Below are 14847 nucleotides of genomic sequence, written 5' to 3'. Positions count from 1 at the left end.
TGTGTGTGTGTGTGTGTGTGTGTGTGTGTGTGTGTGTGTGTGTGTGTGTGTGTGTGTGTGTGTGTGTGTGTGTGTGTGTGTGTGTGTGTGTGTGTGTGTGTGTGTGTGTGTGTTGTCATACTGGGCATGATGCTCTTATAAAATGTCCATGGCTGCTCTAACATGGCAGCCAAATGGGAATGATGCACTGTTACATAGATAATGCAGAGTGTGCTGAGGAGCTGTGGAGTGCACATATTTAGCCTAGGCATCTGTTCATGATAATTCACTCTGACCCATCCCAAATGGCCTCTTTGTTTACAATCACACATAGGCTTATGTTTAGTGGCCTACCTCAGTTTCGCAAGGTCTTTCTGCCCAACCCCCCCCCCAAAAAAAAATATATATATATGTTTTAGGACTTCTACACATTTTGCCATGGGGCAGAGAGAATTATGTGCAGCTTTATAGCTAATCTCATGCTATTTTGCACATTTTGCCAAGAGGCTAAGGGAAAATTGTGTAGTTTTAAAGCTAATTTCTTGCTATTCTACACATTTTGCCATGAGGCAGAGAGAAAATGTTTCAGTTTTAAAACTAAACATTTTGCTATGGCTTGTGACGTGTTCATATGCTATCTGGGGGGGAAAGGCCCCCAACCAGTGTTTGTTGGGCCCCCCCACAATGGGGGCTGCAGAGTGGGGTGTGGTACACCAGTGCTCGCTGTACATCTAAGGAATTATGTTGTAAGACATAAATATTCATTTCAGTGTAATCTTTAATGGTTCTGGTGCATGATTTTTCTTTCACATAAAGCCAACAGATGAATTCATCCGTGAAGAAAGCTAGCGGGCGTTGGTTGGGACAGCTGTTCAGGAGCAGGAAAGCTGTGCCAGAATGAGAAGAGCAGAATGTTCCAACATTACAGTCATTGGTAACATTCCTCCTCTTAGACTTGGAGAATGAGGACATATACTGTAAGCACTTTTTACACAAAGCTGTGGATGAATAGGACTCACATCTATTTAGTCATCTCATTATATGGATATTGACATGTATATTTATTGTCTAATTCTTAGTAGTTAAATAGGAATTTTAATGTGATCTCAGTGATCATTGTCCCACAGTATGTTTTAAAGATACCAAACAGCAAAATACGAATCCTTGTTTAATTAAGAAGATACATTTTAAAAAGTTTTCTCCTCTCAAGGGTTTTTACATGACATCTGTTTAAGCAGTAAGGCCCGAGGGGGTGTGGTTTATGGTCAATATACCACGACTAAGGGCTGTTCTTATGTATGACGCTACGTTGAGTGCCTGGATACAGGCCTTAGCCATGGTATATTAGCCATATATTACAAACCCCGAAGGTGCCTTATTTCTATTATAAACTGGTTACCAACGTAATTAGAGCAGTAAAAATAAATGTTTTGTCATACCCGTGGTATACTGTCTGATATGCCACGGCTTTCAGCCAATCAGCATTCAGCGCTCGAACCACCCAGTTTATAATCTGATTTAGCCACTCTCTCTTGTATTCAGGATCCTGAGTTGGCTCTAGAAAATGTCTCCTCCATATTCTTTCACTCCATATACACACCCCTTTTGAACAATTCAGAGGCAAAGATAAATATAACCGTTGGTTTTCTTATGAGCTATCTGAGCTCATTATGATGTCAAATTAGACCTGGGCCAAAGCAAGGAAAACTGAAAGGTGGCAATCTTTCAGACAACTGTCAATTTGACAATCTTTCGGACAACTGAGAAGCAGATGTACTATCTCGATTACGAAGCTACACTGAGCAAAAATATAAACGCAACATGTAAAGTCTTGTTCCCATTTTTCAGGAGCTGAAATAAATAAAATAAAAATTTTAAAGATCCCCCAAATCTTCCATAGCACAAAAAGCTTATTTCTCAAAAATGTAGTAAATGTTCGGTTCTCTACCATATAAGCCACCTCTAACATTGTTTTAGAGAATTTGGCAGTACATCCAACTGGCCTCACAACCGCAGACCACGTGTAACCACGCCAGCCCAGGACCTCCACATCCGTCTTCTTCACCTGCAGGATTGTCTGAGGAGGGGGAGGGGGGGTGGGGTGCTGAGGAGTATTTCTGTCTGTAATAAAGACCTTTTGTGGGGACCTGGCTTCCAAGTGGGTGGGCCTATGCCCTCCTAGTCCCACCTATGGCTGTGCCCCTGCCCAGTTGTGAAATCCATAGGTTCAGGCCTATTGAATTTATTTCAATTCCTTATATGAACTGTAACTCAGTAAAATCTTTTAAATTGTTGCATGTTGCATTTATATTTTTGTTCAGTATAAATCAAGCAATTTTTTATGCTCTATCTCAGAATTTTGAAAAACAGCAAATGCACTGAAGCATCCAAATTCATCTTCTTCCCTGCCTAATCAGTCCTGTCTGACTCTGGCATTACAACTGAGAAGAATGGGATAAGTGATGCTTTTAATCGTCATTTTATCTCGGCAGGCTTTTTACTTGAGAGAAATGGTGGTTTAATTTACCCTGGTCAGTCAATAGACTGCTCTTCACTCTGCCAGCCTCTCGCTGACTCAACATTTAACCCGTCAACGTGTAGTTAATCTTTGTTTTCATTTAAACAATTTACTACTTGTGATGTGCTAGATGCCTTGCTTATGATTGATGTAAATAAAAAATACACTGTGACTGATATTCTTGATCCATTTTTGCTGCAGCTCTCTGCCCCCCTGATTGCTGAATCAATAACCCATATTTTAACCTGATGATTATATCTGGTACTATCCCCAACGTTTGGAAGGCGGCCCATGTACTCCCCCTTCACAAAGGTGGTGACCCTTGTGAACGAAATAATTATCGCTCTATTTATAAACTTTCTTGCCTAGTTAAAATTTTTGAATCCTTGATTGATTCTCAGCTAAGATCTTTTTTATCTTTGAAATGTATTCTAATTGTACATCAGTAGGGTTTTAGACCAGGTCATAGCACTATCTCTGCAGGATCCCTAGTTATTTACGTTTACATTTTAGTCATTTAGCCGATGCTTTTATCCAGAGCGACATACAGGAGGAATTAGGGTTAAGTGCCTTGCTCAACGGCACATCGCCAGATTTTCCGGGAATTCTTAACTGCTAGGCTACCTGCCGCCCCATTAGTTATTTAGTTATACATTTTGTGGTTAACTGTATGGATAAAAGGCCACATTGTGTTGCCCCCTTCATTGACCTGTCAAAGGCCTTCGATACTGTTGATCACTCACTGCTAATTTAGAGGTTTTCCTCAATTGGCCTAGACCAGGCTGCATGTAACTGGTTTATGAATTACTTGACAGATAAAACTTAATGTGATGGTGTTAAATCAGGTTTTCTGGACATAACGAAAGGTGTCCCGCAGGGTTCGATTCTGGGTCCTGTACTTTTCACTGTTTATATTACCAAAATTGACAACCTGCACTTGTATGCCAATGATACTGTTGTAGATGCGATTGCCGCCATAGTTGACCAGGCTCTATCTGAACTACAGTCTGCCCTCTTGTATTACAGAAAAACATTATTGACCTGAGTTAGTACTGAATGCAGGTAAAACTAAGAAATGGGTCATGCCTCTCGGTAAATAGTAGAAAGCAGATTGTTCAGTCGACATTCCTATTGGTCCCAGACTATGATGACATCATCTACAGTATATGAACACAGCTGCCATCTCATTAAAGCCATTAGATGCAGTTTATCACAGCACACTGCGCTTTATTACTGGCGACAATAATAGTACTCACCACTGCATTCTCTACCAGAAAGTTGGTTGACCCTCTTTGATGACATATAGGTTGATACATTGCTATGTTTTCATGTTGATACATTGCTATTCTTTCATGTTTTTACAAAAAGTCCCACTGTGTCTAACATCATTACTAAACTTTAGACATATGAGTTACCTCACCTGGTCTCAGGGATGGCTAACTCTCGACCCCAGTTGTTATGCACCTGATCATGATGACCCCAGTTGTTATGCACCTGATCATGACTACCCTAGTTGTTATGCACCTGATCATGACGACCCCAGTTGTTATGCACCTGATCCATGACTACCCCAGTTGTTATGCACCTGATCATGACGACCCCAGTTGTTATGCACCTGATCATGACTACCCTAGTTGTTATGCACCTGATCATGACGACCCCAGTTGTTATGCACCTGATCCATGACTACCCCAGTTGTTATGCACCTGATCCATGACTACCCCAGTTGTTATGCACCTGATCATGACTACCCCAGTTGTTATGCACTTGATTAGTTCCAGGAAAATAAAATCTTCCATGAGAAAAGGGACGATTTATTTATCGTAACTGACGAGTCATCAGCACTCCAAATAACCCTGTGTTGAAATGTATAGGCAGTTCATCATAGCAATTACACCTACACAGAATCACAGACGATTACCAATGTACCGCTTATTATTGACAGTAAACAGTGCAGTGGGAATGACGCGTGGAGGAGTTAGTTAAATGATGAACTGAGCTATAGGGCTTTTTCCTCTTTCACCACAAGACCGAGGTGTGACTTCAGATAAATGTATAAACATCCTAAATCCTAAATCATCAACCTAACAACCTTATATTATAGTCTCTACATGACTGAACATCTACAGCCAGTTCAGACCAAACAGCAGTGGGTTTTTTAAAATCATTTGTTTATTCTTTATTGACCAAGGTTGAGGGGATAGGCCTCCCCCTTAGCATTCCCATGTAAAGAGATGTCAATGACAAACACATCCGAACAAGAGACGGGGAATAGGATTCATACTTCATACATAAAATACATTTATTTGCTATTTCCCTGTTTTCGTCTGCAAGACAGTGTCCTTCACGATCCATTTGACCCAGACCGCATCCATCTGTGCTATTAAATATAGAGATACATCTGTGTGGGGTTGTATGTATGTGAGAAGAGAGAAGGCGGGTTGTATGTATTTGAGAAGAGAGGAGGCGGGTTGTATGTATGTGAGAAGAGAGGAGGCGGGTTGTATGTACGTGAGAAGAGAGGAGGCATGCCAGTTTGGCCCCTGCCTAGGTCTCTACATGATGCCACAGGAGGACAGGGGGTTGGCGATCTGACAGGTGCAGGCTGACTGGCAGTACTGGCGTACCGTCTGGTAGCAGCTCCGGTCGGCTTCCCCGCCCCACTGCACCGGGCCATTGGGGTCAGAGGGCAGCCGGCTCAGGATGCTGGTGTTGATGGCCAGGGCAGCCAGCCCATAGTCAGTGAACAGCACCGTCTCACGCCTGCACGTTGGGCACGAGATGAACTTGTACTTGGGGCAGGACTCGTAGAGGATCTGCAAGCACTCCTCACACACCGAGTGCAGGCAGGAGAGGATGCGTGGACGCTTGCCTGCAAAGTTGTAGGTGTGGCCGCAGGTGGGGCAGTCCAGGGGCTCACAAGGCATCACGGGCCCTGAGGAGGAAGAGGAGGTGGAGGAGGAGGTGGAAGAAGAACGCAGCACGTACTGGTTGACTATGACGTCCTCCATCTTGTAGTGGAACTGGTGGTAGCAGATCTCTGCGGTGCTGGCTTTGCGCTGGGCCAGGTAACTCTCCCTGCGCCCCATGGGAGCTGGTGGAGATGAGACCATGGGTCTGGTGGGGGGCAGGTCAGTGCAGGTCATCTCCAGGGCTAGGTCACTGCACGCCTGGTTCACAATGATCTCTCCCTCTCCCCCTCCATCCCATGCCACCCGTGGGGGAGGGGTGAAGCAAGGCTGGGTGACTGGCACCGTGCATTCCCGGGGGAACTTTTCCGACTGGATAATCTTGACGGTATCCATGGGGATTGTCACAGGCTGCCGCCTGAGGCAGGACATGGACATTAAGCTTATTTGTGTGTCTGTGTCTTTGTTAGAGAGAGGGGGCTGTGGGTGGTTCAGCGGGCAATGCCCCTGGCTTGGGTTGGGTGTGGGGTGGGGCTCTGAAGTGAACTGGGGGTGTCAAAGTCAGCCATTAGAGGGGACATGGGGACGTATGATTCTGTCCATTGTTTCAATTAGAAGGCCTCCCACGTCTGTGGTGCTGTTACCCTGAGTCTTTATGTGGGACAGAAGGACTGAGGACTAAAGCCAGAGCCCTCAAACCTGGAGCAGTGAAACAGACTTCCCTATCACACAGAAACACTGTCCTCTGATAACACTACTGATAAACAGCGATAACAGTCCGAGCCTGGTAGTTAGTCCTCTTAAAACTAGTCTGTGCAGTCTTAGATATACAATAAAGATATGTACTGGATATTCAACCACAGTAACAGCTGAACACCAAACAGGACTCAACACATCAGCACAAAGATATGTTTTCAGTGATAACACCAATAAATAATCTTATATGTACATATATAGATACTAATATGATACACTTTCACAACAGGGTTGTGAAGAGTTCTACTCTCTCAAAATGGAGAGCTCAAGCAGCACAGGCTGTTCAGTAGTAGTTCACTCTGTATTGTCTCACACAGCGTCCTGTGGCTTGCCAGGGGAAACTGACTCAAACGGGGCTTGCTTGTTTCTAGGTTGTTGCTGCTCAAGCCAGAACTTCCTTCCTGTTTCTGAGGCTGTGGAATGGCCTTGTGTGTGAGAACAACCTGTAGAAACTCTGGAACCTCCTCTCTCTCTCTCTCTCTCTCTCTCTCTCCCACTCTCTCTCTCTCTCTCTCTCTCTCTCCCACTCTCACTCTCTCTCTCTCCTCTTGGTCAAATATGGTTTTGTGTCCTTTGGCTTCCTTGACTGGAGTCTGATAAGGCAGAGGTCTTTTTTTAGGAGGCAATGGAAATCCCCTGCTCCTTAACAAACCACTCCTGAATTCCTCTAAGGAAGGGGTGCTTGACTCAAACTGAGTCCTCCCACTAGGGTAGCTGATAAAGGTCTCTAGGGAGACCTTGTCCTCGTCACGTTCTGTCTGTCTGTCTGTCCCTCAGCGGTTCAGAGTGACAGCAGTGGCCTCAGACAGTCAGATGGTGTGACTGTTGTCCTCACAGTCCTCTTTGGCTGAGTTACCTGAGGAAGGAGAGTTTGATAAGTTAACACCACTCACCAAGATGAATCACACATGAATCTGCCATGACTATGTATTATTGTGAACTAATGTTATGGCAATACTATAGGATGGATGTGATACGATATGTGGATGGATATGGATACTCTCTCTATTTTAAGACATGCCTCTTTAGGGAGTACACTGAAATATTAAGAATAGAGCACCCTCCTTTGAAATCCTTAATAACCGTAGAGAAGGGGCTCTATTTTTTACCAAAGCATACTGTGGTTGTAGTTGTCTGCAAGAATGATGAGTCTGGGTGGTTTTAGTCTCCTCAGCGTCCTATCAACTCCCGTTATCATCCTACTATATGGTGCATGAAAGAGATGCATGTTTGGTCAGCGGCAGATGAGCAAAATCATCGCTATCATGTGGGTGTGTGACTCGGTTTCATTAAGCAGGTGGTGTAAATGTATGATTGGATGTAATACTATGTCTGTTTCCACGGCAACACAACAAGGAGTAAAATTGCACATCTTTTGTCTTCCACATAAGGCTCTCGTTATACGTGATGCACGAAGAGAGAAGGAGAGAGAGAGTAGTGCAGCGGTCCTAGTTACTATTAATGGTCTATTTCTCTATGCGTTTTACTGTGGTTTCCTGCCCCCAACCTCCCTTTATGATGCCTGGCTAATTCAAGTCAATACTGTATGTCTACAGTGTATATTTTTCACCATTGAGGTAGAATAGTATTCATAATTCCCTTCAGTGTCCATTCATCCATCCACGCTACCACACACATACCAGACACCTGAGGTACTGTATGTACAGTATGTAATCATGTCAGTCAGAGACAAGGGAGCTGTCTTATGATGTTGGAGGAGCAACATTCAGGCCGACTGTCCGAAGAGCCTCACAGCAACACACCCTCGGAAATGAATCATGCCAAATGAACATCTCATTTGGCGACAGTGATGTAAAAATGGAAGCTGATGACGAAGGAGGCCTCCTGCTGAGGCGTGACGTTAGTGCCTTGTGATAGACGCCCCTCTTCAGTTATGTAAGAGGCTAATATCAGCTGTACCCTACATTAGTCAGTCAGGCCTATGTTGTTAAGATACCAGGCCTCTCTCTGTCTGTCTGTCTGTCTGTCTCTCTGTCTGTCTGTCTGTCTGTCTGTTTGTCTGCAGCCCTGCCCAGTAGTCAGCCTGCCTGCCCAGGAATTAAACTAATGAAATCATGTGCTGAACATTTGACCCTGTCAGCACAAACAAACAAGGGAGAAAAGGGAGAGCCGGAGAGATGGCGATAGCAGCACTCTGGCGAGAGGAGAGACACACAACACACACATTCCTACATACATACGTACACACACACTAACACCAAGAACACTCTCACCCTTATTCTGTACTTCCCAATCACATACGCCATCCATAACATTTTAGGACACACACAAATTGAATAGACAGACTAACATGCGTGCAGAGATGCTATTAAGCGCTAATAAACCAGACTACTTATAGTCTCATCTTCCATGGACTCATTACAGATTCAAGAATACAGTTAGTATAGAAAGTCATGACCCCCTTTCAAAATGTTCACCTTTTGTTGCCTTACAACCTGAAATGAAAACACATCAAATCAGACTTATTCCGGCTGTAATCCACAATATCCAAGTGAGAATAGTTTTTTTTGTTTTTTACTCTGAAAATGTATTAAAAGTAAAACCGTAAAATACCCTATTAGGATAAGTGAACACCCCCCTGAGTTAATACTGGGTGGAACCAGATTTTGCTTGAATTACAGCCATGAGTCTCTCTGAATACGTCTCTACTAACTTTGTTCACCTAGACTGTGTAATATTTGCCCATTCTTCCTTGCAGAATTGTTCAACCTCAGTCGAATTGCATGGCGACTGCTCATGGTCGTGAAGATGGTTCACGTTTCAACATGGCATTGACACAAAGCACACTGCCAAAGCAACCATACAGTGACTGAAGGACAAGAAGGTGAATGTCCTCGAGTGGCCTAGTGAGAGCCCCGACCTAAATCCCATCCAGAATCTGTGGGATGACTTGAAGAGTGCAGTCCATGAGCGGTCACCATGCAATTCGACTGAGGTTGAACAATTCTGCAAGGAAGAATGGGCAAATATTACACAGCCTAGGTGAACAAAGTTAGTAGAGACGTATTCATAGAGACTCATGGCTATAATTCAAGCAAAAGCTGGTTCCACCCGGTTTTAACTCAGGGGGGTGTTCACTTATCCTAATAGGGTATTTTACGGTTTTACTTTTAATAAAATATATATACTGTATATTTTTACTTGGATATTGTGGGTTACTGTGTGTAAATAAAGCCGGAAGAAGTTTAATTTTATGTGTTTTCATTTCAGTCTGTAAGGCAACAAAAGGAGAACATTTTGAAAATGGGTGATGACTTTCTATACCAACTGTACATGTCGTCTGGATTATTCACATCCATTGGCATTTCGCCACGCATGCTTGTGTGATTGTTTATGTGTGCTGGTCTGTTTTTAAAAATATTCTAGATTATTTTGGAAATTCCTGAAAAACAGAACCAATGCAGAAACAAACATTACCAACAACAACAAAAAACACCCAGAACATCCCTACCATCTTCCACTCCCCCATTCCTACCTCCCTCCATTTTCCTACACACACACCTAAACTGCTGAGTCCAGCTGTCTCCCTCACACTGCCTTCTGGCTGCATTCCACCTGTGCAGTGCAGGGAGCAGGAGAAGGACACGATGTTCTGACTGAGTCAGACACTATCAGCAGGCTCTCTCTGCATCTCCATGACACACACCTTCACCCTCAGCCAGGTGACCTGAACTGGACCAGGCAGAATGACTGGTTGACTGGTACCTGTGCCTCTATAACACACCCAGCAACAGTACACAGAGAATGTTGACTATGTTCTGATTAGTATCCACAGCTCTGTCTTGGCTGATAAAAGGTGTGTGCTGCTCTGCTCTACCGTGTGGTGGTTATAATGTATTATGATTACATAAATGGTATAATGACCTTAGAGTTGGCTGTGGACAAATCCCCAGATGTGTCCCTGTTGACCGCAGTGAATCTGCATAAAGTGCTATACTCTAAATGCCTGTGAATTCCATAAAGCACCGCTTAATGTTGTCGTTGATTAGTATAGGCCTATATAATGCTGATTATGATAGGATTCTATTCCGCATGGTTGTTTTTTAAATCATTAGATGTTGGTCGTTATCATTTTAATGTCTGCGCTGTGCTACCATAAAGTGGTATTCAGATGTGTACATTCAATGTTGTCAATGTGTAAATCCATCTACTTGTAAGAAATCTGTTTTCTGAATTCTGACTAGAATGTTGATGTGCATTCTGCTCTATTCTTTATACATAATCCTGTTGAGATTGAATGAGGAGATATGAGGGGTGATTATGTTAGTGTATGTGTGAGGGGGGAGGGGGGAGGTTAAAGAATTCAACTCCTTCCATTCAGGAGGGGGGCAGCAGGTAGCCTAGTGGTTAGGGCGTTAGGCCAGTAACCAAAAGGTTGCTATATCGTATCCCTGAGCTGACAAGGTAAAAATCTGTTGTTCTGCCCCTGAACAAGGCAGTTAACTCACTGTTCCTAGGCCGTCATTGTGAATAAGTATGTGTTCTTAACTGACTTGCCTAGTTAAATAAAGTTTAAAAATACAAATGAATAAATAAAAAATTCAAAGCAGACGTCAGCCATTTTCTCCACAATTCATTACAGCCAACTACTCTTTGTGCTCCCTCTCTCTCTTCTCGCCTCTCTCTCTCTCTCTCTCTCTCTCTCTCTCTCTCTCTCTCTATGGCAACATGGCAGGCCACAGAGCTTGTTGGTGTCGACACCAGCAGAAAAACTATAACGATAATGGCCCCTCTTGACACACAGCCTCATGAAGGACTTATGAGGGACACGTCGAGCCACATACAAATCAATATCCCAGTGGCTCGATTGATTAAGCTGATAGATTTTTGTGGAAACTTATACCTCAGCTCAGGGAGAAGCAGACACAGACACTGTTGCTGCGATGAGGAGGGGTGTAGATGGAGATCTGTAACTGATGAGCATGTGTGTATTTGGGGAGCTTGCCTCAGTGAGAAGGAAGGAGCAGGTTTAGCGTGGTGGCAGCGTGTGGGAGTGGTGCGACAGTGGCAGCAGCAGTTATGCAATCACAGCATGGTAGCAGGAAACAGCACTCGGACTGCAGTCAGCACCAGCACAGTGCATGGTCAATATGGAGATCCCTCAGTGCTGTTGACAGCTACAGAACAGGCAGTTCCAGCCAGGTCCATGCCCCTCCCCTCCCAGAGATCTGTCATATGTCATGACCTCTGGGGATATGATACCCCAAAGGTAGCCTTAAGATACTCTTTCCCCTGCAGTCAACTGACAATGGAATATCTGTGGACTGAATCGGACCCCCCACCAGGTGTGTGTGTGTGCTTGTGTGTGTGTGCGTGCATGAGTGTGTGTAGCTTATGCATACGTCTGTGTGTATGTCTGGGCGCGGGCATGTGTCCAAGGAATGGAGGATTGTGATGCAACAAGCCTCTCATCTGCAACAAAGACACGGTACTACAGCTGTAGGATTTTAATTTGACACCCTTTTGCCGCAGGAGGAGAATAATTCTGCAGCAGGAGGATTTGAATATCTGAAGAAGTGGTTAGAATCGCCGCCAGAGGGGAAGCTGGAAGTGGTGTTTGTATACAGTGCACACTGTAACTACACTTTACCTTATGTAGGCTACGTGCAGGCAACAGCGCGACTCGTGTTAACTATTATGTGGATTATCATAAATTAACATTTTTGTAGGGGGTAGATGCATTTTTCATTTGGGAAAATTATTTTCTTTAGATCAATTGTCTTATTATATGTTGAAGGCAAGCAATAGGCAGAATAAATGAATGGTTTTCTCAGTGCCTGTGTGGTCCAGTGGTTACAGCCACTGACCCTGGCACACATATGCCAGAGTTGGTGTGGGTTTGAATCTGGCCCTTTGACTCATGGATGAACGTCTATTTTTGACGCATTAATTCAGGGTGGTTACAGGGTTGATTCCTCTTGGTTACAGGGTTGAAACAGAAACAACTCAAAGGTTAACAGTTTAGGCGTTAATTTGGGGAAGTCTTAAAACTAAATGATAAAAAATGACATGCCTATGGATCATCAGTATTCATAGCATTCTTAGTGAACTGCCATAGAGCAGTGGTCTAAGCAGCGCACTCCGAGCCTCGCGAGTGCTGGGCGATATCGTGGCCAGCCTGAGTCTACATTGGGCCCACACGTTAATTACATTCATTTCAATGTTTTCAAGAAGTAAAACAAATAGTCTGATAATTTACACATCAAAGAAGTGTCTCAGCTCAACAAAGTCATCTTTGGGTAGGCTCAAATGCATTAACATCTTGACAGCTTCACGAAATAACATATTAAAGCCACACAATACAGGCTTTCAATCCACACCAAAGACCAGAACTATGTTGACAAATAATACACAGCCTAAGTATAAAGGGTGGGACGAGCATCCACACTGGAGGAAAGTGTATCGTTCTACCGTCGTGCTACATCTGTCAATCAACTGATGGACCAAATCAGCTCATCAACCCTGACAGGTAAACACAGTAGCATATTATCCATTTTCACATCTTTCATTATGTGACAATGATAGGCTTAGCCTACAGAATGTAGCCTATTGGAATATAATCAACTAACAAGGGGCCTATTGCAACCGTCGATGGCACTAGATTATCGCCAGCTGATGTCTCATCAATACGCTCTAAATTCACCTGCACAGCTGATCTCAATTGCAACAATTATTGGCCACCTCTACCGCTGCCTAAAATATGATGACGGTGTTTCCTTAGTCCTGCTTGCAACCAAAGTAAATTGAGATATTCCGCCCTCTGGCTGGTATTGTAATCGGAAACAACGTAGTCCTTTTTAACAAACTAGGGGCAATTCATCTATTTGACAAGAATTCTGTATAATAATGATAAAGTGTTTCCTCGTTTACCACAGAAAATCTATCGTGGCAATTTACCAGACTCTTTGTATGAATGGAAACTAATGTTGGTGTAGCCTATTGTTATTATTTTATTAGTTTCCTATTTATGTTATCCAAAAGGGTCTGGTAACGTCATTTCTATTCAAGATCGGGGTTAAAATATCCCTGGACTGTCCATTTGAAATGTGTGAATATATCAAGTCAATCTAGGGGATTGAGTTAGTTGTGCCAGTAGGGCGTGGGCCAGAATCGAACCCACGGCGACACAGTAGACCACCTATATGTGGCCCTAACCTCAAGACCTTAATTGAACTCAATTTTGCTGCATTTCAAATACATGTTTGTACATTTGAATGTTGCAGTAATAGGACCTAGGCCTAGCGTTTGAGCGAGGGAGAAAGAAAATGATTTTGATAGCAAGCCCTTATCCAAATGACTCGACTGTCCCCGCATCGAGAGAAAGATAACTGCTCTTTATCAGGGACTTACGAGGCTCATTCTAATTCCTGATGCAGCAGGAAAATTCTCAGCGACAAAAGAGTGATCAAGGTAAGATCTGACATCTGGACAAACACACACAGACACACACACACACACCAGCACATACATTGGCACACACCCAATATGGAACGCACATGCACAAATATTCCACAGAGCCCCCTTTCGGTGTACACGAACACATTGATGCATCCTTGATCAAGCCTTTTACCTGTGTTGTTGTTTAGTCCTGTCGTAACATATCGTCTCCCAGTTCTCTTACCACCTTGCTGTGTGTTGTTGTTGTTGGTTTTGGATATTACTGTGCTGTGAGGTGACAGTAGTCTTGTTACAGGGTAAAGCTTCCATGTGCGTGTGAAGCTGATGACATGGCCCATTGGTCTCAGTTCGTCTGAGAGTAGAACAGAAGGTGTTTTGCCAGAGGGGCAGAGGAAGAGGAGGAGAAGGAGGAGGAGAGGAGCGACGGAGGCAAGGTGATCATTCCTGTCTGTGAGACCCTGAGAACACAAACGATGGAGGTGGAGGGAGGAAGGGAAGGTAAGATGGAGGCTGAGCTGTCGAAGAATGGATGCGTCACTCCTTCCTTTAGTCACAGTGATGGAGGACAGAGACTGGTGAGACTCTTCTTCTCCTCTGTCGGTTCCCTTCGTCCTTCAAACTCTCTCCCTCTCACCCTGTCGTCTGCGGTGTGGCCGAGCAGCAGTTTCTAGCAGCTCCCTCTCCATCCCTCCTCCTGTCTCTTTCTCTCTGCCTGTCAGTCAGCCAGCCAAATAGGTTGTGTAATTACGTGTGCTCCTGTGATGCCTCTCTGGGTATCTTCCTCTCCTCTCTCTCTCTCTCTCTCTCTCTGGTCTCAGAGCCTCAGGTCTTCACTGATGTCTTTCTTTCATCCTCTCTTCTTTTCTTCCACTCAGTCGTTATCTCTTCCCCAGTGGCGTCACTGTGCTCCTTTTCTCTCACGGCTGCCGTTTGTTAGCCTTGCTCCTTCTCCGCTGCTGTCAATGCGCCTCTGTGCACACACTCACACACTGGCTCACGCATACACACACACACGCTTGTTCTCTGTTTCTGTCTCCCTTACCATATGTATGTGGCTCTCTCTCTCTCCCTCTCTTTCTCTCTCTCTCTCTCTCTCTCTCTCTCGATCTCTGTCTCTGGACCTGACAATTTCTATTGCATGTTTTCTCCTCCCCCTCTCTTGCTCTCTCTCTCCTTGCTCTCTCTCTTATCTTGCTCTCTCTTCCTCCCTCCCTCTCTCTCTCTCTGCAGTCTCCGCTGCAGTGCCTCTGCAGGCTGGATCACGTT

At 44.2% G+C, this 14847-nt stretch overlaps 2 protein-coding genes across 2 annotated transcripts in view; one reads left to right on the top strand and one right to left on the bottom strand.

The window, feature by feature from the left end:
• si:dkey-106l3.7 (uncharacterized) overlaps window positions 1-2675 on the top strand; it is a 12023-nt gene extending 9348 nt beyond the window's left edge. The window contains exon 6 of the mRNA XM_020457616.2: window positions 796-2675. Within this exon, the coding sequence (XP_020313205.2) occupies window positions 796-880 (85 nt within the window). The 3' untranslated portion in view covers window positions 881-2675. The remainder of the gene's footprint in view (window positions 1-795) is intronic.
• Window positions 2676-4647: 1972 nt separating this feature from the next.
• rnf208 (ring finger protein 208) lies at window positions 4648-14824 on the bottom strand. Its single transcript, XM_020458159.2, has 2 exons — window positions 13754-14824; window positions 4648-7018 (listed from the first exon to the last, which is right to left on the bottom strand). The coding sequence occupies exon 2, from the start codon at window positions 5842-5844 to the stop codon at window positions 5053-5055; it is 792 nt and encodes a 263-aa protein (XP_020313748.1). The 5' UTR covers window positions 5845-7018; window positions 13754-14824; the 3' UTR covers window positions 4648-5052.
• Window positions 14825-14847: the final 23 nt, after the last annotated feature.

The sequence above is a fragment of the Oncorhynchus kisutch genome, linkage group LG23 (assembly GCF_002021735.2).
Source record: "Oncorhynchus kisutch isolate 150728-3 linkage group LG23, Okis_V2, whole genome shotgun sequence".
Classification (NCBI taxonomy): Eukaryota; Metazoa; Chordata; class Actinopteri; order Salmoniformes; family Salmonidae; genus Oncorhynchus; species Oncorhynchus kisutch.
Note: the sequence above shows the minus strand (reverse complement) of the source record. Positions and strands in the feature narration are given on the sequence as shown.

What these genes read in the sequence shown, in the direction of transcription:
- rnf208 (XM_020458159.2), bottom strand. Translation starts at nt 5,844, where the DNA reads ATGTCCATGTCCTGCCTCAGGCGGCAGCCTGTGACAATCCCCATGGAT.